This window comes from Ursus arctos, unplaced genomic scaffold, assembly GCF_023065955.2.
Source record: "Ursus arctos isolate Adak ecotype North America unplaced genomic scaffold, UrsArc2.0 scaffold_8, whole genome shotgun sequence".
Lineage (NCBI taxonomy): Eukaryota > Metazoa > Chordata > Mammalia > Carnivora > Ursidae > Ursus > Ursus arctos.
Genome location: NW_026623100.1, coordinates 18,628,688 through 18,654,780, shown reverse-complemented (window position 1 = coordinate 18,654,780; position 26,093 = coordinate 18,628,688). Strand labels below are relative to the sequence as shown.

General features: G+C 41.2%; 1 protein-coding gene across 1 annotated transcript in view; it reads left to right on the top strand.

The window, feature by feature from the left end:
• The window catches only part of LOC113245852 (neurexin-1-beta), an 819,012-nt gene that overhangs the window by 261,992 nt on the left and 530,927 nt on the right, over positions 1–26,093 (top strand). Inside the window, exons 10-11 of the mRNA XM_044378176.3 lie at positions 7,750–8,131; positions 9,246–9,436. Of these exons, the coding sequence (XP_044234111.1) occupies positions 7,750–8,131; positions 9,246–9,436 (573 nt within the window). The remainder of the gene's footprint in view (positions 1–7,749; positions 8,132–9,245; positions 9,437–26,093) is intronic.

Sequence of the window (26,093 nt, the reverse complement as noted above, 5' to 3'; positions counted from 1 at the left end):
TACGTCCTTACACTTGTGGGTATGTACAACATTAGCATTCTTTTAAAAAATCAGTGCAACACATTTTGAATTAAGAAGTAATGAACAGAGTGTGAATACGATCAGTGTAATATAGAGAATTCCAGAAATGGCCCCTAAATGAATTGCCATCTAATTTTCATAGAAAATTCAAGATCTATATTTTCAATTGCATAGATTCCTATTAAGCTTCTAAATGAAGAGCTGTGTTCTACCTCAGTGAATTGCCTTCTTCACCTTTCAGTGAATACATCACTCCTTTGTTTACTTAAATGGCCACACATTTATCTACTACCAGCAATCATAATGTTAGGAAACAGAATTAACAGATACTTTCATGGATATAGTTTGCTTACAGACGTAGGAACAAATGAGTGACCTATTCAGTGAGGGAACTCCCAAGAGAATTGACTGTATTGAGGAATCCTGCCTAAGCTACCATCACGAGTTTCTATCATGCTGTTCCTGGGCATGGACTAGCTCTTTGTGGCAAAGATACTCCTGTCCCTGTGGCTGGTTCACACTCGGACTCTGGCACCTAAGACTTCATTAGGAATTCACAGGCCATTGATGAGGTTTGACTTACGATCTGAAAGAAAAGGGATCCTTTTTAGAATTCCCAACTTTGGGGGCGCCTGGGTGGCACAGCGGTTGAGCGTCTGCCTTCGGCTCAGGGCGTGATAACGGCGTTATGGGATCGAGCCCCACATCAGGCTCTTCTGCTGTGGGCCTGCTTCTTCCTCTCCCACTCCCCCTGCTTGTATTCCCTCTCTCTCTGGCTGTCTCTATCTCTGTCGAATAAATAAATAAAATCTTTAAAAAAAAAAAAAAAGAATTCCCAACTTTGGAAGACAAATATATCCTAAGGCATTTGTCTAACAGGTTTTTGTTCAGTATGTATTATTAAAATTATAATATTCTTGCTCTACCAACTCAGGTGTGCAAGAGATGGAACATTTCTTAGTTGCCTTTATGTCAATTTAAATTGGCACAATTTAAATCAGAAAGGCCTTAGGCATTTTTCTGGATTTACAGGATATTTAATCATAGTTACCGTTGCCCCCACTCCCTACTCCCCACCTTGGATCAGGCAGAGGCCCCTCTTGTCTTCTCTCTGCACTTGACCTTGAAGAAAACACTTTTCCAAGTTTGTCCTTCGAATTGCAAGAACCCTGTTGCTCCTGTCCTAAGTGGTAGACTGGGTCTTTGTTGACTCCTGCCAGGATCTGCGGGCTGCTGTCCAGGTCCGGTCTCCCTATGTGCACCTCACCCATTTTCTCTGAACCCTTGACCCTGAGCAGAGAGCAGGATGCTGGAACTCAGCACTTATAAATCCCACCAAAGTTCTCTCTCCTCTCCCCTAATCAGTGGTAATCCCATTGTCTCTGTCAGCCCTGAAATGCAACCTGTTCTCTCCTTTTCTTTTCTTTTCCTTCCTTTTTTTTCCCCTTCCTAGAGAAACCTTGATCAGGCCCTCGCAAAAGACTAGAGAAGCATTGTTTTCCAGCAGCTTCTACTTCCTGCCAAGAAAAACCCTTTGAGGCAAAATACTTGGCTAGCTTTTCAGAATTGAAGGAAGAACAAAATATAAACTAGTATTTCAGTAAATTAGCTTGCCATTTACTCTTTCTCAAAATCGCCCAAGGCTTTAGAGCAGAAATTTGATTTTATCCTGTGCTCTGTAGGAGTTGATGTTTTTTTTTTTTCCAGTAGTAAAAACCAACATGGTCTTTCTCAGAGTTTAAAGATGAAGGGGAATATAGGCCAAATAAATATTGATGATTCACCCAAATTATGCATTCCCCCCCTCACCTTGACCTCACCTTTTTCTTTCCCCCAGCTCCCAGCATCTTGCTGCACAGAGCTAAAGGCAATTTTATTTTCACATCAATTTACCTTAAATTGGTGAATTTTCATCAAGGTGATTCATATTTGGGGGATCATGTTTTGTGAGAGATCTCACAAAAGCCAACAATTCATAAGAATAAAAAAGTCTCGATTTATATAGCATGGAAAATGTTTCCAAAACGGGCATTGGAAACTTGCCACTGAGGCTTCAATTTAGAAATGGAACTTTTTTCAAACACTCCAGTGGCCACTTGAAGCCAACCATGAATCAGGAAAGCAATGGGCTATTTACTTATTTGTGTTTTTGGTTTTGGTTTTTGTTTTCCGTTTTTTTTGGAGTTTTTTTTTTTTAATTGGATTTTACAGCAAGTCGGGAATCACTAAACAGGAAAAAAAGTAAAGGAAAGTAGTAGACACTCTTCATGCATTTCTTCCTACATTTGACCCCCTCTTCAGAGTTAAATGTACTGTTAAGCCTGTGTTGAACACAGCACAGTACACACTCAGGCCATTCATTCTTGGGAATGTCTGCGCTCACCTAAGAGGCATGAAAGAAACTCAAGGGATTCCCTAGGCCTTGGGTGGGACCGGGTTCTACAGGCTGTATGGGGCTCCCTAGGTAGGGATTCCTTGGGTTTCAACTCATCGCTTTGATGAGGTTGGGGAATATAGGTGAGGTTCAGTGGGGTAGAGTCCCGAGCCGATGACCAAGAAAGAATTCTTAAGACGCCGTTGGTGCAAAATTGGTGGTTTATTAAAGCACGGGGACAGGACCCGTGGGCAGAAAGAGCAGCTGTGGAGTCATGAGGAATGGCCCATCATATACCCTCAAGTTTGGAGGGGGTTAAGGATAGCATAAGTCTCTAAGGAATTTTGGAAGCAAGGTTTCCAGGACCTTGAGGGGGCTAGCTATTGTTGGGAAAAAGTCATTTATTACCGTCTAATAACACCTTAGTCATGAGACCCTTCAGATGTATATCGGTGGGCCATATGCTTGGGGGATGATTGCCAACACGTATCTTGGGGGGGGGGGGTGCGGTTAGAGATAAAGGAAGTTTCCAAAGGAATTTTTATAGGATCTTGGTGGAGTGAAGGGGGTCAGGCTAGCACTGCCTTTGGCCCTTAGCAAAGTATTAACATCGAGGCAGCTGAGTTCCCAGAGGAATGTCACTGTGCGCGTTTCAAGGACTGTCAATGGGCTGTAGGTAGTGAGGAAATTAACTGTGTCTACATACATTCCCTCCTGGAAGCTAGGTTACTGATAGCTTTGTCCTTGTAAACTGCTAAGACATTTGTAAACTGAGGGAGACTCAAGTGTTGCAAGATTGTGGTCTCTATAGGTTAACTGTTTCTTTGTCCTTTAGGGCAGCCAGGAGTGCCTGAGGAATGTTGCATACTTCCCAGGGGGAGGGGGTTGCAGGGTGTCAGCTTCTGCTTTGTCCTCAGCTTGCCTTCCGTTCCCTCATCAACGTAGTCTGTCTAAAAACTCTGACTCTATGTGTTTTGAATGTGTGTGTCTTTTGCTGAACAACATTTACGACACGTGCAGTTCCTCGAGCCAGCAGGCTGGGCGTCGTCATCCTATAATGGAGCTAACCTGAGTTCACTCCTTGGTGACTTACAGATCATGATGACACCAGGTGGAGTTGTCCCACAAAGGACTGTATTTGCAGCAAATAAGGAGATCAGGAGCAGTAATTGCCAAGCCTGTGACTCCCTACACAGGAGGAGAGGTGTTCCTTTTATTTAGGGTTAGGAGGAATATTCAAAAAAGAGAACTTTGTCATCCCAGGTAAAGTCTTGCTCAGGTGTAGAAAGCACACCTACACCTGCGGCATTAATTATGGTAATGAAGCTCGGGCTCCTCCTTGGGCGGAGACTGTAACATTATAACGAAGCAGAGGAATCTGTCGGAGGAGGGAAGGGGTTCTGGGCAGGCTCCGACGTTGGTATGAACTGGATAGGGTCTTGGGCCCTTATCTCAGGTAAGGAATGTAGGGTCTTGCTTACTTTTGAGATAGCACTGCGAGTTTTTACCCCTGATTTATTGTCTCTGATATGGTTAGGCTATTTCCAGGCCTGGTAGAGACTTAGTTTTTGCATTCCCTTTTTCTCCTTGAAGTCCTTAAGTACTGACGCTTTTGCATTTCTTCGTAATTCTGACGCCTCCTAGGAGGCTCTATGGGGAGTGTGTTGGGGCAAGGAGGGCTAAAATGACTTCTCTCGAGTGTCACAAAACCAGGGTCTCATTTGTCTTTTGCCGGAGACCCCCTAACTCTTTCTGCTTACAGTTTCCCTCCTCTCCATCATCTATACATTACTGGTAAATCCTGCAGATTATATCTGTAAAATTATCTCATTTCATACATCTTTTTTTTTTTTTTTCCCACTTCTGCTATAACTCTCCTTCAAATTGTCTCCAGTCTACACTGCCTACATCAGAGAGCTTGAGCGTGCGCCCTAACACTGACTCGTGGCTTCTGGCTGCCGAAAACCCTCCCGTGCTGATGAATGTAATCAGGAGACGCTGTGTGTGATTAACTGGCCCACGACTCTCCTTCCCGTTTCCCCGTGAGCCACTAATTTCACTTACCTGAGTCTCCAGCCCCAGGGTCTAGCTCTTCACCTGAAAGCCTGTCTTCAGCTGTTTCCTCTTCCCGGAACCCACCTCCCCATGCTGCTTCTCCGGTTCTCAGCATGTCTTTCTCGTGTTAGTCCTTCAAATTTAACTTAAATATCAACTCAGGCCCCCGATTCCACGCTTACCAACACAACTCCCTATTTATCAAATTCATAGGAAGTGTTTTTGGGGTTTTATCATTATATATTTTATTATTTCCTTACCTCTTTTTGTCTGCCTTTCCCCGATATACCATGGGTTTTGTAAAAACAGGAGCCAAGTCGGCTCGTCACGATATTCTCTCTTCATGACCTAACACAACACCGGACACCCTAGATACACCACACATTGAATAACTTCAAGTGAATTAGCAAGTTGATGTACGTCTGGGGGTTATTTTGTTCTGCAACCAAAATGTAGCCTCTGAGCAAGACTGAACATAGAATAGCTGATACTGTATATCTGCTTGGGTATAAAGGTTTGATTTGCATAGTAAGACTTCTGTGCAGACACACTGTCCAGTGGTTGTTTCTCGTTGGTGAGTATTTTCAATCTGGAATACCCATCCCATACCCTTGGAGAAGCGTTTTGCTAACTCACCCCATCTCTGGAGAAGACACTGCATTTTTAAAGGCTTGGAACCTTAAAAAAATCTTTCTCCTTTAATGTCCTTTATTTTTTCATAATCAATATATGTGTCTAATAGTAGGGGTGGGGACATTACTGCCAGAGGATTAAACTCGAGTAAATTCTGAGGGGGAAAAAAAAGAATGTTTAGAAGGCAGCAGTTAATGTCTTCTTAGTGGATAATGGCTTTGAGGTGCTAATTTTCTCTTGTGAGCAAGCCTATCTGCTGTTGTTGTCAATGCGATTTATGTATGCTTATTAGAGAAAGAACAGACTCTTGACCATAATGATTTTTCTTGTAACTGGGCCATGGTTGCTCCCAAACTGTTTTACCACCTTTTTATTATTTATGTTCTGCATGCATATTCTATTCCTTTGAGAAAAGAAAACCGACAATACGTGTTATTTTTATCACTGAACTTCTCAGTCCTGTTATACCAAAGGTGCTTCCCTATTTCAGAGCTATCAAGAACTTGACAGTTTGAGATATTTAATTTTAAGTATTTGAAATTTGGGGGAGGAGTGGGCTAGGGGGGTGGTATTTCCTTACTGTCTATAGGTTCACTAATGGAGCTTTTAAGAAAAAAACATGGCAGTTTCAGGCTTGGGGTGGGTTCATTGAGTTAAGGCTCAGATTTTAATATAATGAAAAAAATAAAAAATCCACACAAGGAAGTATAAAAGTCCAAGTGACTTTTTTTTCAGCCTTTTATATTGTTCCTTCTATACAACTTATTAATTCAATGTTTCTGGTGTGCTATTTGAAAATTATTAAAGGCTCCTTTTATTTGTTAACAGTGAGGTAGTTCGCCACAGAATAGTATCGAGGTCATTGAACAAAAGAACTGAAGAAGGAGAGAGAAATGATGTCATACAAGAAACCAGAAATGTTAGGGATTTGATAGTATTTTTACATCAGACAGACAAGAAGGAGGCATCATGGGAAGGAAGGTGGAGGAGAGAAATTATTTACAGTCATATTTTTTGTATTAAAAGTTTGCAGACACAGAATCGGAAGAGAAAACTAATAGCTAAAAAAAGAACATGTCAAGGGATGGCAAGAATGCTGTTACCAGGATCAAGGACTAGTAAAGAGGTGTGGAAATTAAGCGGAATTAAGTACAGCTCAGGGGAGAGTTTCTTACACCAATGAGTTTATAAGCATCAAAATCAATTATGTATGTAGACAGTTTTTCTTGCGCAAGAAAAAGTATGCCTTTTATGTTTCACTTACTAGCATTTCCTCAAAATGCCATCGAATATTTTACTGTCTTGACTAAGGAAATGGAAATCTGTCAAACTGGTCAAGGGGGGCCCACGGAGATGGTTGTTGAATCTTCATTACACCTGGGAAGAAGGATCAGTGCATTTTCTCAGGGGCTGATGCTGGGATTGGTTCTAATTAATATTTTCATTAATATCATGGATGACGGGATAGGGCAAGCTTGATAAATTTTCCAATTATGCCAAATTGAGTAGTGAAGCCGGCACCTGGAAGAACTTGATTGCAATTTAAATGACCTTTTTGAGTTTCAGAAGAAAGCAAATGGCAGTTTAATTAGACAAGAGCAAGATACTGGGAGCAAATCGCTAGCAACGTTAAGAGTACTTTATGTTGTACACTGAAAAACAGGTTCACATCTTTATTTTACCTTCAACAGTATAGGTAGGTTACAATAATCACCTTAGAGGTAAAGATGGGATTTATTTGGGCTTTCATGGGGTTGAAAGAGTAATTTGGTGGGATGCAGAGGCAAGGGGGCTGAGTTGAAAAGTCAATCAATAAATAAATCTGCAACCAAATTTCATACATTGTGCTTTATGGTAATGTGTGCTAATTTTACTCATATTCTCAAAATTGGGCATGCCTTGATTTAGCGTAGTGTACCCGCTTTAGAGCACAAAACATAAGTGCAATGAAAAGAACATGGGTCCAGAAGAGATCAGCAGAAACTCTGCAGTGGCTGGGAGGCGAGTTCTAGCAAAGACTATGGGAATTGTTCAGCACAGAAAAGGGAAGGTGAAAAGTGCATTTTTACCTTTGGACACATTTTCATGGTTCATTGTTGGAAGAATAATCAGCCTTTCATTTTATCTATTGAGTATAGGAAAATATACAAGCATTTTTTTTTTTCTTGAAGAGCATTTCTTTATAAAGAAAAGCACATCCTCACCAAGCTGGGATGTATCACTTTCTAATGAAATGATTTAGGACAATCATCACCTTAATTCCTCCTTCTCTTCCTTCCTTCCCGCCCTCCTTTCTTCCTTCATTCCTTACCTCCTTTTTCTTTCTCTCTCTCTCTCTCCTTCTTTCCCTTCCTTCCTCTCTTTTTTTCTCTATTTCTTGCTTCCTTTATTTCTTCTACTTTTAAAAAAATTTTCTAACTTTGCCTATTGAAGGTGATTTTTGTTAAGGCTATAATTTGGACAGAAATTAAAACCTGACCTAAGGAAGTTTTATTAAGTATCCAGCCTCACCTTTTACTATCATTGTCATGTTTTTACTATATGTAACTGAATGTCAAAGGGTATTTGGATCCTTGTATTTTAAAATGTGATATTGTCATGGAAGTCTAAAGTTGGGCGTTTCTTTCGGATACAAAAAAAATAATCACACATTATCTTCCCTTCAGGTCAAATGGCAGGCGATCACACAAGGCTGGAGTTCCATAACATAGAGACTGGCATCATCACGGAACGCCGGTATCTTTCTTCTGTCCCTTCCAACTTCATTGGACACCTGCAGAGCCTGACATTTAATGGAATGGCATACATTGACTTGTGTAAAAATGGGGACATAGATTACTGCGAGCTCAATGCCAGATTTGGCTTCAGGAACATCATAGCAGACCCTGTCACCTTCAAGACCAAATCGAGCTATGTTGCCTTAGCTACATTGCAAGCCTACACTTCTATGCATCTTTTTTTCCAGTTCAAGACAACATCCCTAGATGGACTAATTCTATATAATAGTGGGGATGGAAATGACTTTATTGTGGTCGAATTAGTTAAAGGGTGAGTATATGTCAGTTCAATGACAAATAAAAATTTTCAAAATGGACCTCGGTATCCAAAAATATACGTTAAACAGATGTGTTGGCTTCGAAGGCGATGGGCAGGGGGTGGGGGAGTGGCTTAAATAATGTATTTGCTCAGATCACTTCTTATCTTATGAAGATATCTTATAAAGTTAATAGGAAATCAGTAGAGTCTTCTCTACCTACATTTTCATACACAAGGTACAAGTAATACTGAGTTATAATCACGATAAGCATTCCATGAATCGTATACTTCAGATGTGGGTCTCCTTACTATGCACACTGTAATTCTACAGAAGAGTTTCTACAAATGTATAGAAATGTGTGCTATTTAAATATCTAATATTAAATAATCAGATTACTTTAATTCCACAAAATCGCATTTAACTCGAACTTAATTCTATATCAGAATTCCTCGAAGAATTTAGAAGGAAAGATTTTTGTAAAATTTCCTTGAAACGGTGAGGAAAATTTGATGTCTTTTAATTGATTTGGGTACTCATTCATTTAATCAGTGACATTATAGCATAGCTACAGTGGGCTGGAGAATGTACTAGGCTCGAAAGCAGGTGAACACATAGATATAACAGAAAAGCATTATGAAAAGTTGCCTGAGATGATCATGTGGAAAGGTTCAGGAAAGTCTTTAGGGAAATTAGGAAAATGTATGAGGCAGGGAGTGGATATCAGAGCTGAGTCTTGAAGGATGAGTGCACATTTCCTGTATAAGAAACAGGCCTTCAAAACAAAAGAAGAGCAGGTGCAAGAAACTGGCAAAAGATGAAGGGTGTGGTGGAAATAGGGAATGAGTAGTGAAAGGTGACCTTCCAATGTCATAAGGTGGGTTGTAGACCATGATGTTAAAAATAAATTTTCACTATTTACTATAATGCAGACAGTGAGTAATCCTCTTGGATGAAATCATATTGTTTCTTATTCTCTTGTTAGCCGAGCCTCTATACACCTCACTCTCAGACTTCTAGCAAAGATGGAACCACATGTGAAAAGATCTCCATTTCTAATATCTAGTTGGACTCCATCAAAAATTCAAAAAGTGATGGCACTTTCTCAACCTTTGCTTTTTTTCCCAGGTACTTACATTACGTGTTTGATTTGGGAAATGGTGCTAACCTCATCAAAGGGAGCTCAAATAAACCTCTCAACGACAATCAGTGGCACAATGTGATGATATCAAGGGACACCAGCAATCTCCACACTGTCAAGATTGACACGAAAATCACGACACAAATCACCGCGGGAGCCAGGAACTTGGACCTCAAGAGTAAGTGCATCCTGAGTCAGAGTACAGGGACGAACCCACATGGGCTCCACTCACATGGCAGGTCCTTTGTTTTGCAGTGTGTGTATCTACTGTTTGCAAGGACTGACCAGAATATCATTTCCAACACATGATTAATAATACAACACACAAGCCTCTGTTCCTCCTCTTTAATGTGGCAGAAACATATGTATTTTTAATAGCTCAAAAAATGCGACCTCTAAGAATGCATGCATGATTAAAATTTAAAGAGAAAACATGTTCTTAGACTTGATACTTTAAAGATGAGTAGGTTGTTTGCAAGTTTCTTTAGTCCCTACAGTTTTTAATCGATTTGGGGTCAGGATAGCTATGTACCTAAGGAGTTTCTTCTAGGGCTTATTAGTTTTCTTTCCTTGGTGAGGTTTCCCAGATACTTACAAAGCCTCTGACCAATAGGGGTCTGAGCTTGGCCTATACCCTTGTGTCTCCAGCAGTGAATTTGCCACATCCTACCCCCAACACACACACACACACACACACACACACACAATCACCAGCTTCCATCACCAGCTGCTAAGAAAGTTTAACAGACTTTTTCCTTCCCTATTGATTTCTCAAGTGAGCAAGACAAATGCTTAGAAAACATGTCAATAACGGGAGAAAATAACAGAAGCTTCTATTTGAATGAGCCTTTGTGATTCACTAAGAACATATCCGTATATCCCATCTCATTTAACATGGCAGCAAGCATTGGATGAAGTTTTATCAGCATTTTATTATGTATGTAGAAATCTGAGCTTTGAATGGCTTGCCCAGGGATAAAACAACTGCCACAGTAAATACACCCCCCACCCCACGTTCTGACGCACGCCCCCTCCATTGCTCCTCTACCCTTATGCATCCCAAAGCCCTGCAGGGGCTTTGTGCTCACATTTTTGCTTGATAAGGGCTGTTGATTTATATTGATGGGATCTTTTCCTTTGATTCAAAACGTAAATACATGGGGAAGTTAGAGAAATGGAAAGAGAAAATCCAACAGAACTCTTTCTAGAAAAAAAAAGGCTCTTTCTAAATCAGGTGAAGGAAGAAAGAAAAGTGTTTCACGTCCTGTAATTGAAGAATATATTTACAATCCCAGGACTCTATTTGTCCAACACATAAAATGTGTGATAATGGCTGTCTTCCTTCTTTCAGAGTGGGCCTCTTGTTAACTTCAAAGCGATCCTGTTTGTGTCCACACAGCTAATAGCTTAGCTCAGGAAGGAAAATGAAATTCAAAGGAAATGCTGTTTAACAGGCTAAAGCTCTTTCTCTTTCTTCTGACTAAAGTGAATGGAGTGCATTTTCCGTGTTTTCGTATTTTGTGAGTACCCCTGTTTTGCTCAGGGTGTTCAGGTGGTAATTGTCAAGGAAAGGGAGAGATTGTGACATTTAGTGTGCTGGCCACGCCAGCCACCAAAGCTAAATCTAGATGGTGTCCTGTTTGTGGAGGGGGAGACCTCAGTGAGCATAAATGAATGTCACTGGAAACTGTGGACACTGTGCGGGACACTGAAGTGGCTGGAAAAGAAGCAGTTTGTGGTTGGTGGAAGCATGTGACCTGCACAGACCTACGTACACATTGAGGGTATAGCGAAGTAAGGTTCTATCTCATTGGACAATTAGGGCTCTGTCTCCTGAGGTAAATATTTGCTTATGGCTCATTAAAAAAATTGAAATGAGGGTAATAGGAGGTCATGGTATAGCTTTCTTTCTGGTGGTGGAGGGGACTTTTACAGGTCTACGTGACCTTCAGAGCTGATTTTGATTAAAATAGTCAGTGTTTCATGATTCCGAATGTAAGAAGGGCTTTATCCACAATGCAAAAACTAAAACTATGAGTTAAAAAGTGCATTTTATATAATATTAAGATACTAAGCATTGAATTCTGACTGAGCGCATCTGTATTTAAAAAAAAAAAAAAAAAACCAAAACACTATTTAAATTTGAAGCGAAGTTCCCAGGTGAATAGAGATTCCATACTGACTATCCCCCTTCTCCTCATAAAGTTCCTGCATGTTTACAAATTTATCAGACTATGCCAGAAAATGGAAGCAAATTCCTAAAATTAAAACTTAAAAATTAAAAGCCAAAGGTGTGGGCTTATAAATTGAATGTGTGATCCAGTGGCGACGATCGCCCCAAAGAAGCCGCTTGCTGCGTGTGCCACTGACTAGAAGGAGCTTGAGAGCGTGGGCATGTGGTAACACATCGCCTAGCTTCCATCATTACCAAATTTTGGTGTGTGTGGTGAGAGGCCTTGGTCAGATGAGGAGTATTTACTGAGTTTTTGAAGAGGAAGAAAGAGTTCCTGTCATGAGAAGCTTTCTGTCCCATGGAGCAAATGGACTTGGGTCATTTAGGGGACAGAGAACAGGAGGACTTTTAGAGGAAGGTGTGTTTAAGGGATTTCAGAAGGATGAGTAAAACAACTAGGCATTTTCTCCTTCCCACCTGGATGCCCACTGGAATTAGGGAGGGCTAACCGATGTAGGAGAGCATCTACAGGACCTCTTCTCTCTGAATTGACCAGCATTGTTTTCTTAGCATGCTCATCACGTAGAATTCAGACACTCCAAATATGGGAAACACGAAAGGTGACCTATTTTGGTCGGTGGTTTTATTTCATGTATATTTCCCCTTAAAGAATGAAAAGAAAGTTATCCTATTTACACTCTACTTTAAGTGTCTGCCATAATCTTATTTCTCCTCAAAGTGAGGTCAGCCAACTGGACTACTTCAGAGTCCTGTGGTGGGGTCCATAAAATGCAAGTTTCTGGGTCCTGCCTCAGACAGACTGAAGCAGTAATCATTTGACAGTAATGTGCAGGAGATGGCCGGTGTCTGTGTTTTTGAAGAGCACTCACTAATCTAGATGCCATGTGTTTCAGAAGCCTGAAAGGATGCAATGTCCACGTTGAAGCAAAATTTAAGTCACTTTTGAATTTAGTACAAATCCTGGTTTTAATTGTATTTTAGAATTTTATTTGTTTTGTTTTATCAGGCCTGGCTCAAAGAGACATTGGTGGCTTCAGGATTATTTGAAGTATTTTTATTCCTCATGTTACCATACCATAGAAAGACACTAGAGGGCAGCATCAAGCCACAAAATCTGCCAAACAAGACTGAGGTTGGGGGGGAACTTCAACAAGCTCTGCTTGTGCTGAAGCAGAATTTCTTTGTCTTCAGCCATCTAATAATGTTTTGGGCCTTCATAATAACGCACGCTTTTATCTGTATCTCTGTGTCATTATACAGACAGGGATTTAGTGTAGACGTTTGCAAGCTAGGGACCATTTATCCCATTCCCCACCTTGACTCCGCTGGAGATGGTCAGAAACGGGCAGGAGTCTAATGATCTTTCTCAGAGAAGAGGAATTCCATGCAGGTGACCTTGTTTAAATTATCTTTCGTAGCACTGCCGAGTTCTCGGGGGGGTTCTGTGTCTCTCCCTGCTGATAGAGTTTTGCTTTCATCTTTATTTCCCAGCTGTTTGTGTTCTATTCCCTCTGGCTATTATGTACAAGCTGCAACATGCAATGAAAAGAGCCGCATAAATTTGCTCTCTGCAATGATTTCCTAGTGCAGCTGCACATTCATTGTGGGACTTCTGAGTCCTGCCCCCTTTAGAGAGAGAAAGGGTTCATGTAATTCTTCCTTATGTTCCTTCTCTTGTTCCTGTATTTGGCACATTTGTATGTTTGTATATGTATGTGTATGAGAAGGAGCTAATATTTATTGACTTTCTGCTAAGCACTAAATAGATTTAAACAAAGTTATGTTATTTCATCCTTGCAGTTACCCAGGGATTTGAATTAAGTTCAGTCTTGCTCATATATTAATCTAGTAAAACAACAAACATAGGCAGAAAGGACTGTCTTTGGCCCCCATTTTCCATGGGCACCCCTCTTTAGGGCATTACTTAAATTATCCTCAATTTGCTAAAGGATAAACTTATTTGATGGGGAAAAAAATAGATTTCTGAGCGCAAGGAATACAGTGCCCTCAGGTGGCCACTTAGCAAACTAGTTACAATTGAATAATCCAAGTACAGACCACAGCTAGGTCAGCCTAGGCAGAGTGTTGCCCTTTGTTCTCCCACTGGGACCCCATTCCTTGCCCCCAGGGGCTTTGAGCAGGCTCTCCTTGGTCTTCCTATCTTATCTCTTCTCTCCTTTTGACCATTATCTGCTTTTTAACCTTCTTGATATTCCTCCTTAAATCTTACTTTGAAAGCAGCCACCTGCTATTGTTTATCCTGCTACCAAGGCCACTAAAAGTTTCCATAATCAGAGACAACCAATCAGGGCTGTCCTTTCAAATACATTCCGTCTCTCAGCAAAGATTCGTCTTGATCCTACATGGTCTCACTCAGCTGCCCACCCTCTGCAATCCTGAATATAACACCTACGCCCCCCCTCTCTCTACCCTTTAATGTTGCTATTTGACAAATCATTGCTGCTGTTCTTTCATGATTCTGATTTTATTCCCATGTCCTGATCATGTTTCAATATGCCCGAGCTGTGTATTTTCAGCTTATATGCCTTGCCCAGATAATTTACTCGAAAAGAAACTTTCAGAGAGGAGTCCAACTTTGAGAGTAGCCTTTTAAAGCAGGAGACAGCATTGAAACTGGAGGCAAGTGTCTGTTGTCCCGTTGGTTAAGCAGTCTTTATTGGATTTTCTTTCTTTTTTTTTTTTTTTTAATTTGTGAGGAGCCGAGATCTATTCACATTACTTTAGTTAATGGGAGATTATTTTAAGGATCCATTAGGAAGAGATATAAGAAATCCTTTCAGAGGATGAACAGCGAGGCTACTTAGAGAATAAGGACTTTATTCTGATTGTCGTACTGGGATCTCAAGAGCAACCCTCCTAGTTGTTTCCTTGTACATGAATATCTACCGCTCCCTAATTCCAAGCTCCATGGCCGACCCCCTATCAGCTGTGTCTACTCCCACTGAGATCATTTCTCTCTGATGCCTGACTTTTCCCACTCTTGGCTTCTGCCTCATGGCTTCAAACCATTGCTTTTGTTCCTGGGCATTATCACTTTGTCTCCTTCTCCCTCTCTTCATCTCCCTTTCAAATTCCCCCAAAGATGTGATCTCATAGAGTGAGTGGACCTTTCTAGAACACAAGTTCATGGGCTTTACCCCTGCTGTTGTGGGTTAGGCTCACTTCCTCTGGCCGAGTAGCTGTACACACAGACTAGACTTGCATTGGCATAAAACCTGAACTTGAAAGATGACCCCTGGGAAGGAGGTCGTGGGCTGAAAGGCTCTGTGAACTTCTTAGAAGGGAGCGGGGTGATTTCCTTTTTCAGAAGGTTCACGAGTGTCATGCCAGAGGTGAGGAGGAGGGAATGAAGGGATTTTAAGCAGGAGGGTAGAGTTCACCGTGCATTCTACAGTCCTTCCTTTGGCTTTGCTGCAGAGGATGGGTGCAAGCTGGGGGAGAGAGACGACTTTGGAGGCAATCGCCACAGTGCAGAACAGAGACAGTCAGGCTCTAAGTATGTAAAAGTAAGACTTGACATCTGTTACTCTGTTTCCCACACAAGAATTGAAAGACAATTAGAGCTATGAAACTATTGTTTCTCTCCTGGTGTCTCCACTGGATTCCCAGGCTTTGCAGAAATCGGTCTTCATCTGGTCTCTTTACTGCAAGGCCGTTGTCAGTGTGTTAAAATCTCACTGTCACCCTCTCTCCCCGTGAGATGTCTCCTCCCCATGCCCAGTTGTCTTGGACCTGCTCTCTGACCTTGGGCATGGAAGTTTCTCCTTCTGCTTCTCTGTAACCCTTGGACCAACTTACACAACTGAACAGAGTTCAAGTTCTTTATTCCCAGTCAACGATTCTGTTTTCTTTTGTATTCCTCCACTTATTGTACTAGTTTTGGAGTCTCTTCCACATCAGGCATAGGTTTTCTATGTTTAAATTTTTCTACACCCTCTAAACCTATTATTTGAAGTTTACCTTTCCACCATTAGGATCATAGGAGTTTAGGGCTCAAAGTAATCTTAGAGACAAACTGATGTGAGTATTTTTTTTTTTTTTTTTTTTTTTACACATGAGACCAGTGTGCTCAGGGGAGATGTGCCAGCACCGCCGTACAGATAATTAGTGTTTCTAGATCTGGTCTTCTAATTCCCAGTTTAACACTTTTTACAATAGGCTAGGGAAGACAAGTTTTATTGCTCATAGCAACTCAGTTGGCTACAGGCGAAAGCCTGGAGCAACATGCTGAAAAGAAATCTGAGAACTTCCGTGGACTTACTGGAGAAGACTCTTCATGTGGTCATGCCTAGGCTCAAGATGGAGACTGGTGGTGTGTGGGTCACCTACTGGCTTTTTATTTCTGATGCAGCTTTAAAGACCCCAACCCTTCCAATCTGCAGTTGCTTGAGGACAGGTGATATAGGTGCTGAAAGCCCCCATGCTGGTTTCTGCTCACCCTTGACAATGAATGGCTGAGCTCTGACACCCACAGGCCTTGGCTTGTGTGCTTGGAATAGCTGAGAGGAGGTCATGTTCCAGCAGAGATAGCCTTCCCTAGTCCTCCCACAGCAAAGTGTGGGCTCCTGGAAATCTGAATCAGGTGCTCAAATGCCTTTTGGACAAGGTGCCCATTTACCATGTCCCAACAGGATAGTGATTAGACAAGATGAGCTCTTAGAGCTGGTGACATTTATGCTGTGGAGGAGAAAGTGCCTACAAGTGCTGAGGTGGGTTCTTAAGGGTCAGGTACTGCTCACAAGACCTCACCTCATTGTAGCTAGGCCTTCAATGGCCGTCCCTCTTCAGGGTATGCCTGGGATGAAGCTGAGATGTCTTCTTAGAAGTTGGGCTTCTTGGTCAAGAGCTCCCTGTGTTAGAACCATCTGAGAAACTAAGTTTGGAACATCTCTCTCACTGAAGAAGTACTTGGGTCTTCAGAGAAGCATAAACCCATTCAGACTAATTTTAATGAAAGAAGTGATACGAAGTGTATCATTCAAGGAACACAAGGGCCAGAGAAAGTTTAAGACTTGACCTCATGAGAGCCATATTTGGGAAACCTGTCAGCAACAAGCCAGCATCTTTACTCTTGGTCTCCACTGGGGCTATGACTTGCTTTCTCTTGGCTCCCCAGAAAGCTCTCATTATTTCCCTCTCTGCAGATTGGCTTTCCCTGCTATCATAGACATTGGAAAAGGGACTCCTGGACCTGGCTTTTCACACCTGAGCAATTCCAACACCCAGGAGAGACTCACTTGAGTTTAGGAGTCCTAGTGCCAAATTCTTGGAGAATAAAGTTGACTGGAACATAACATCCTTCCTGTGACCAGGATGAGCGATGGCAGGAGGCCGGGTCATACTGTACAAATATGAATTCTCTGGATTTGTTTGAAGAAATATTTGGAGAGACTACTTGGGAGTATAAGTGGAGCCATCAAAGGCTCTGAAAGGTCATCTGTAAGCTCCAATGCAAAAATCAAGGTGGTGTGTCTGCCTTGCTCTGGAGCAGGGGTTGGGGTGGGGGGCTACAGCCATCAAGACGGTAGAAAACTGGGCTTTGCATGGCACCAGAATGTTCATATGACTAAATTCGCAAATACTTGCATGGACAAAATTCTGTGGATGGAGTGGGACTGTTGATCTGGGGTCAGAGACAGCACATTAGATACGAAAGCCAGAAGCAGAAGTCAAAAGCTCACTGGATTTTTGGGAAACTAGGGAATGAGAATGCTAGATTGTTATCCTCTATGGAATTGGAAAGATTTAAACCGGCCCTTCTAGATCTATAAAGAACAGAGCGGCCATGGCTGACTTGTGGGTAATATTACATTGGTTCGTTATAGATCTCAAAAGTAAATATCACTGTTACTTTCAGGGGTGGTTCCATTTAGTTAGAATTTAGTAATAATGCGGATCCAGCCCTCTTTTACTGTAACCCAGAGGTCACAGTAGTTTTTAGTTTCTCCTTTTAATCCTGAACAATTCCTCTTGAGCCATCGTTCAAAATTAGAATAGACTGGAAATGAGTTGGTCTTAGGACAAAGATACCCCTACCACTGTACAGAGATGCTTCAGAGCCATTTCTGCCATCCTGACTCTCTTTTTTTTTTTTTTTTTTAAGATTTTATTAGAGAGAGAGTGAGAGTGTGTGTGCACAAGCAAGGGGGAGCAGGACAGGAAGGAGAAGGGAGCAGCAGGGAGCCCGCTGGGGGGCTTGATCCCAGGATCCTGGAGTCATGACCCGAGCCGAAGGCAGACGCTGAACCAGCTGAGCCACCCAGGTGCCCCCGAAACCTTGATTCTTGTAGCAAAGCACATTTTTCGTGGCGCCGTGCTGCTGTTGGCCCGGTATTTTGACACACTGGAGGGCACCTCCAATACTACTTTGGAACTGCATTAGCTCAATCAAGCTTTCTTGTTAATGCCACATTAATGTGGCTTTCTCTTTCCGTCCTTAAAAGGGCCCCTTTCTTGACCTTTGCAATTAATTATTGTGGTTTTTCTTGAGGATAAGCAAGAAGCAATATAGCATCGTAATTAAGGACACAGGCTTTGGGGTCAGATGGACTTAGGTGAAATAGCATCCCTCCTATTTATTTTATGTATGTCCTTAGGGTACATCACGGTGCTCGCAATCATGGCATACCCTTTGCTAAGCATCAGCTAAGAGATTTACATAGATCGTCTCTTCAATTTTCATGACAAAGTGGTGAGGTTGCTGTACTAAGCTCCATGTTACAGACGATAAAACTAAGGTAAGGTTTTAGGGAGGTTAAACATCTCACCTAAACAGTAATTATAGTGATATTAAATATTAAATAGTTATAATAATTATTTTAACCGTTTCTGAGGGCTTTTCATATCCCATGCATGGTTATAAATACCTCACACATGAGATCTCGCTTCTCACAACAGTGCCCAAGATCAGCCGAAGTGCTCTTTGAAGCTCAAGGGTTTATAAGGAAGGGGACCTCGTAAGGCCCACCTGGGTAGGACAGGCATTGGCAATATTTAGGCCACTTTTTCCAGGTTCCTTAGAGGTTGCTTATTAACATTCTGAGGCAGGCTGCAGGAGGCTCCCCCGCCTCTCCTGCTCCTACCCACTCTTACTTCATTACACCTACTACTCACATTGCTCACCATCGGTGCCCCTTGAAGCTCCAGGACTGGAAAAAGACTTGCCCAAGCCCTTTAAGGTCCTGTGCTAATGTACTGTACCACACAGCAGACCTTTGGCATTTATAAATTGGACACGCACGAGTCTGTTTATTTTTGAGAAGCTGGATGGTCTGAGACAGAATTATTTATACTTTTGCTGGGACACAAGTTTGAATCATGCACAGCAACAGGGCGCTATGCAAAGAGTTTTTGTGAAAGCAACTGTCTCCTGGCCTGGCACTTGTCTTTGTTCTCTGTTCAGAGATGTATAAACCGCCTTCATTAGTGCCATCAGCATCATAATTAGTAACTTAATAAATAATGGCATTTATTGAGTACCTATGTGTCGGACACTGTGTTAAGGGCTTAAATGTGAAATCATTAAATAAGCATGATGTTCAAATATAATCAAGCTACAATATTATTTTTTACCTCAAGCCAACACTTCGGAATGTATTTGTACCATATACTGGCTTAGCGGAAATGTTTGGGTTCACTGTTAAGACAATTCTATAATCATTTTACATTACAGAACTTTTTAAAAAATTATTTGCAGTCGGGAAGTGTGTGAATTTTACATTGAGCTGTCTGTCATGTTGGCCTTTTAGCCAGGACTTCAATGTTGATATTCTTTTTCACAGGTGTGGCTTCTTAATCTTTACAATTAGATGAGTGAGATATTAGTGTTTCCATGTTACAGATGCGAAAACAGAGACTCAGGAAGGCTGAGTGAGTTGCCTAGAAATAGAATTTGAACCCAGGTTTGTGGAAGTATTTAAATACTACTATGTGTATTTGCCAACACATAAGAAGGAATTTCTTCGGAATGTCTAGAGTGAAAGATACTGCTTTTTTTTTAAATCTTAGGGTGAAATGATATTTAATAAAAAAAATCCCCTCTCCATATAAAACTTCAAACTTGTACATGACTACATTGTGTAGCGCTGAAAATTTCACTTGTGGTAATTACAGGAGAACTGGATATTTCTACTTTCATTTTCTACACGATCTTCCCACACATATGCTTGCTTGGAACCTATATATTGGTTCTCTCCCCTCAGCCTCTGAAGTCTTTCTCAGGCATTATAGCCAACAATTTCAATTGTTGTATGTTCTTAATATGTATTCTATAGGACATTTACGTTTATAGGTACTTAAAACAGGCCCAAGCAAATTAAGTACTTGGTTGGATGATCGGACAATAGCCTGTCAATCAGTCCTTAGCTTTTATTTATAGGCCATTTGCAGTCCATTCTGTGGTTGAGCCCTCCATTGTGTTAGCCTTTAGGGAAGGTTGCCCACACCTCCCTGTTCCCCTTTTTGTCATTGTTGTTAAGTATGAGCTTTTCTCTTTAAGAATAATTTAAATATTGGAGGAACAAAGTATTTGGAGATATGCAGTAGAGAATTATAGTATTCTAGTGGGATTTGATAGCCTGATTGAGAATATTCCATCTTTCAGGCACAGAAGGAATCCCTTCTTTGAAATAAAAAATATATATATAAAGTTCAGATACTTAAGGAGAAAAATAAGACTTTTATTTGACTCTATAAAGCTCATGTATTTTAGAAGATTTTTGGCAATGTCCATAAAGTTTTTTTGGTGTACTTATATCATTTTTGTCCTTCCAGGCGATCCAAAAAAAAACCACTGGTGGCTTTACCCTCTTCTATTCTGTACAGCTTACTTGAGACAGCTGCCACTTTTTTGACCTGCATTACAGGCCATTATTATGGGGAAGAGCTGTTCTTCTAAACTTACCCTGTATAGCACTAGATCTTCCCCACCCAAAATAAATGTTCCTTTATTTTGAAATAGGAAAAGAAATTTTCTTTGAGTTAAGGAAAGTTATTTTGAAAAAGAAGCAAAGCCAAATTGCTATACAGAACTACTCAAAATCTCAGGAAAGAGAAGATTTGCACAGGTCCTCTTACTGGTCCCTTAGTTACACGTCTCTGTTAATTTCAGGAATAGTCATTTCTAAACTCCTCCACCTGTTCTATTCCTGTCACAGAGATGGTTTTTAGCAGAAATGGGAGGCCGTGTAGTGTAGCGGGAGAAGAGGTCGCCTGGGAGTTGGAGGTTTTGGTGCCAGCATCGTTCTGGTACACGTTGCATTGCCTTGGGCATTTAACTTACCTTTTCAGAAGGGTGGTTTGCTTACCTGCACGTGGGGTTAATAATAACTTCCTGCCTATCGTGAAGAACTGGTGTGAGGATCAAATAGAATAGAGGGTGGCTCTGTGCATGTTTAAGGTGCGACATTATTTTTGAGATGGAGAACCTCTGCACGCCGTGCGCAGTCCCAGAGAGCATCACACACTGAGTGAAAAATGAAACAGGAAATGGTGACAGGACTGTCTGATGCTAAGAGGATGTCTAAGGTATCTGCACTGGCTGTCAATCGGATGAGGAACAGGAAAAGTAATGATAGTATCTGAACTGTGTTTTCACCTAAAGGCAAATTTACAAAGCCATGAGACAAAGTTAGCTTGGCATGAATTTATATGCCTGAACTTGTCTCCCATCTGCCATGGTGTCACTGGCATAGAGTGGGTTTAAAAGAAGATGGGTGGCTACACACACCTCCGTAGCGATTTCATTTTATTATTTCCCATTTAGCATGCCCACCAGCTTTTCCTCGCAGTCTGTTGGCCAAACACACAAACAGAATCTGTCTTTGTGTTGTAAGTTTTATAATCCTACTTTTAAAACAAAAATTCTTTTTTTGGGCAAGTGTGTTTTGAAAATATCAGAAACAAAAATTTCAGAATGTTGAAAGCCTTATATGTCCTGTTTATAAACATAATGTCACTATTAACTCCTAATGCTCACCACAAGGAAAACATTAAAGTCTGAATGTGACTTGATCAGAGCCCCCGTCCCCTACCTGTTCATACACAAGTATTAAGCTGGGCCATCGATGAATGCAGGTGTCCTACTTAACTCTTTGTAGGAGGCAATTGAAAAATAGCTGCCATATCTAAAAACCAAATTGGGGAGTCCTAAGAATTCTACCCACTCGTCAGAATTTTGATACCTAATATTAATGCAGAAGCAAATTGATTTTGTCTTGATGAGATTACTCATTTAACATGCAGTTGAGTCTCCCGTTGTCCTGGACATCTGTGTTAGTGTGCACGGACTCCTGCTAACATTTATTACTGTTACTTTCCTCCACTGGCCAAGATACTCTAAAACATTCCTGTATTTTGTAGTCATGGAGCTATCCAAATTGGCCACTTGCCACTTGGAGTATACAGTGTATAAACCAGTGCAGAGTCAGTGAAAACCATCACAGTTTCAGGGAACCTGTGCTTGGAATCAGGCCCTGCCATTTTCTGGCATTGTAGCCTTGAATCGTAGTGTCTTCATCTGTGACATGTTTCCAAGATAACCATTATTCCTTTTGTCGCTCAACAGGCAAAAATCAAATGAAATGATACGTGGCCAAGTGCTCACTGAAGTTTAGAATACTGCACCAACATCAGTCGTTGCTGTACTCTAAAATCAATGCCATCTTTTCTGGTTTTGACCATGGCAATGCTTGGGGCTCAAAGCTGTGGGGAGGCTCTCTCTCTCTTGCCCAGACAGGGATCTGTACATTTGAATTCAGTTGTCTCTGTGATTTTTGTGAAATTGAGAGTCTTCTTAGCAAAAGCAGTCTACTGCTGGATGTGGGAGCCTGCTGCAGGATCTGGAATACCTGTGGCTGGCAAGGAGCTAAGTGATAGTAGCCACAGACCAGAAAGACTCTACTCCTAGGAGTCCTTGAGTGGTGGCCCAAGGGCTGCACGGAGCGAGACACTTGCAAACTCATAGTGCACATCGGGATGAACAGATTTCCTAGGGCAGAGCATCAGGAGTCCACAAAGTCAGCTTGGCGCTGTTCTATGGCCACAAGCAGTAAATGCATGCTTTTCTGTGATGCCAACAGGGTGACAGAATAGAAGAGCTTGGAGAAATAGTGTGAAGGGTCCACAGCGTGAAGCGCACCTACAGAGGCCCCATGAATTATATCCTGTGTTTTTATGGAGCAACGCAGAGAATGGCAGACCAGCCAGAGACAGAATGAGGCAGAGGGCCAGGGTGGGCTGGAGTTTAATTTCCCACAAAGATTTTGGCACTTATTTTAACTGCAAAACGCTCCTGAAGGGGTGCTCTTCAACACACATTGGTAGCCTAAACTCTTTCTGCGCTTCTGTCTTTGCCTGCCTCTGCAAATCAATTCAATATATGTTACTTAAGATCAATCATGGATTGGGACGCCTGGGTGTGTCTCAGTCTGTTGAGTGTAGGATCTTGGTTTCGGCTGGGTTTGTGATCTCACAGGTGGTGGGATCGAGGCTGCCTCTGGCTCTGTGCTCAGCAGGGGAGTCTGGTTGAGATTCTTTCTCTCCCTTTCCCTCTGCCCATCCCCTGCTCATGCTCCCATGTGCCCTCTCTCGTGCTCTCTCTCTCTCAAATAAATCTTTTTAAAAAAAGTGATCATGCATGACTTTATTAGAATGGAGAAAAGATGCCACTGCATTGAATTGTCTTAATGAGTTGGATGGCTTCACTTCTGTGTTCAGGAGAGGAGTCAGTAAAAGAAAAATTCCCCAAAATTTACTTCATTATTTCTCAGGTGGAGGGAATGAGGGACAAGCATGACTGCTATATTCATAAAACCTTCACTATGTCTTTATTGTGCAAGTGATTATTTAGTGAGTGCAAACCCGCCAGTCCATCCATTCATTACCAAGTGAAAATGAGAACATAAAGATGCTTAGCTCATGATCATTTTTCAAGGAATTTATAAAATTATGGGAAGATAAGATAGTCACACAAAGAACTGGGGAAATATATGGTGATTGTCAGAGAAGAGGTTCAAAATGTTATGAACACTCGAATACTGCTAAGCCTCTGGTTTTATTTAGAAGCTGGAGGGAAGTATGGAAGTGATCAGAACACAGGAGAAGACCGATATGGTGTTGATGGGGCTGGGACAGTAGATGACAGGCTCTGGCATGAAAAGTATATGAGGAGAAAGGTAGACAAGAACTGGAAAAAAAATTTTAAACGGAGGGACAAATATCTGAGGTATTGGCAAAGCTGAGTTATCGATTCTTGGCAATAATTTTAATGAAAGGTGTGAGATACAGAATACAGTTTAAAAATGATTTGAAATTTCAATTTGGGTAGCAGGGAGATGAGAAATGTGAATGTTGTAAATAGGGATGTCTAGAAGTAGTTTCCGAGGGCAGGGGAGAGATGATGGCTTGATTTTAGGCTGAGGCTTAGAAAGCCAGGGTAAGCCTAAAGATATGGATTTACAGGTGTTTACCACAGAATTAAAGCCAGGTTGTTTTAGGACTAAACCTCATATATCAAGGAAGACTAAGGTATAGAGAACTTGAGGAATAACGAATAAATCAAACTGGTGACCACTGAGCATCTCCTCAGCAAAGAGTTTCTAAAATTAACCTGATTTTTTTTTTTTAAAGAGACCTATAAAAGACACAGATCTTCTATCTCAGAGCAAAACATCTACTCAAATTGCCAACTTTGACTTCAATATTGAACATTTGGTGTCTTCTGATCTTAGATGTGGTCTTGAATGGTGCTTGTTGTTTAATCCCACGTGTGGTTTGTTATAAGTTTCCATTTGTCTACTCTTAAGCCTAAATGTGTTACAGAAATATTAATGACTCCCCTTGCTTCTGCCCTCAGTAATTTAACATAATTTATTTAAGCAGTCAGAGGAAATAGTAATTTCAGCTTTCTCCCCAGGAAAAAAAAAAGAAAAGCAAAAAACCAAACATAAAGTAAATAAATGAGTATTTGTTCCCTGGGGATTAAAGATGATTTTTTTTTTTTTCTTATAACAGGGCACACCTGTTGTAAAAACTGGTCTAGATTTAATTTGTCTCCCAAAGAAAAGCACGTATTAAAGTATATGGTCAAGATCTGACCTGCAGATGTTCGTTTGTAGATGTGCAACAGAAGATTAAAATTAAAGATGATACAAATTTGGGGTCAGAGTTCATTTGTTCCCTGGGGTAAGGGAAGGTACTTTTCCAACAGAATAACTCTCAGAAATAAGCCTAGTCTGAGTGCACATTTTCTGCCAGCCAGTCACAACAAGAATTGAAAGAAAAGTTAAGACTTGTGCCCCAGTTTGCTGTCCAAGGTCCAATCCTGCCAAAGCAAGGCCCCCAGAATTGTACTTTCTCCAGTCCAGCCAGCAGGAAAGAAAGGCAGCAGGAATTACTTCAGTCTTCCCCCCCCCCCAGTTGCCACTTACAAGAGATTGCGGGAGCCTTCTTAAGTTTCCCTAGAGTCTTAGCCATCCAAATCCACAAAGCAGTTGTTCTTTTTAATGTATGCTCTTTTTTAATTAAAAGGAAAGTGAGATGTTTAAGAAGCACAGAAAAAAAAAATTCATATGAATAAACAGGAAAGCTGAGTCAAAGAACTAATTATACCTTGACTCTTGCATTCTGCTTCTGTAAGGCAGAGCTTGGAGTCCTCGCTCTAATTGCCGTATGCTCCCTGTTTTAACAAAAGAGAAAAAGTCTTACACCACTTCATTTACCTGCTTTTGGTTGATGGCTCCCAAGCCGCCCCTCCCAGCCTCAGCATCTCTTTCTGAAGACCCTGGTTCATATCATCTGATCCCTAGGGAATCACTCCTACTCAAATTCCACATGTTTAGTGTTGAATGCAGTTCCCTCACTTCTGTCCAAATTATCACTGCTTCAAATTCTGCTCTCTCCTAGCCCGCATGACTTGTATTTTTGGATTTCTCATTGTCTTTTTTTTTTTTTTTAAACCAATAGTCGTAAATTCTATTGTGTTACTCAATAGGCTTTGACTTTACTTATCCAACAGTATTTATCATGGCTCCTGTGGAAACTCCTGCCTTCCAGCCAAGTCTGGCCCTTTATACTTTCTTGAATGCTGTATTTATTTTATCTGTGCTCCTCTCCAGGCCAGGCGCTACATTTGTGCTATTACGGAGTAATGTATCCTATACTTTCTTCTGGTCTAAACTCTTCCATGATGTTCCACGTTACAGTCAAAGTCCACACAAGCCTTTTATTTTTCTGGTTTTATAAGGCACATTTAGCTTGAATCTTCTGACCTGGCCCTTGGGCTTTATAGAATTCTTGTGTTTCCTAATCTGTTTACATCAGATGAGAAGATATTTACCAAGTCATTGTCTTCTTTTTGTTATCAGGTTCAGTGAGTTTGTAACCAAAAACGTCAAAGGAGCCTTTTGAGCTTCTTACAGCACAGGGCGAGGCATATTTCAAGTATACACGTGACTGCAAACTAAGTCAAGTAAAATGAGACATAAATTTGACATCTTGTCATTCCATTTATACTAGAAACAAGGAGACAGCCTAGACTTCTCGTTCTTCTGTATCTCTCACTACAGTCAACCTAGAATGAGGTACACTATAGCTGTGCGGTCCTCACCAGACACACCAACCC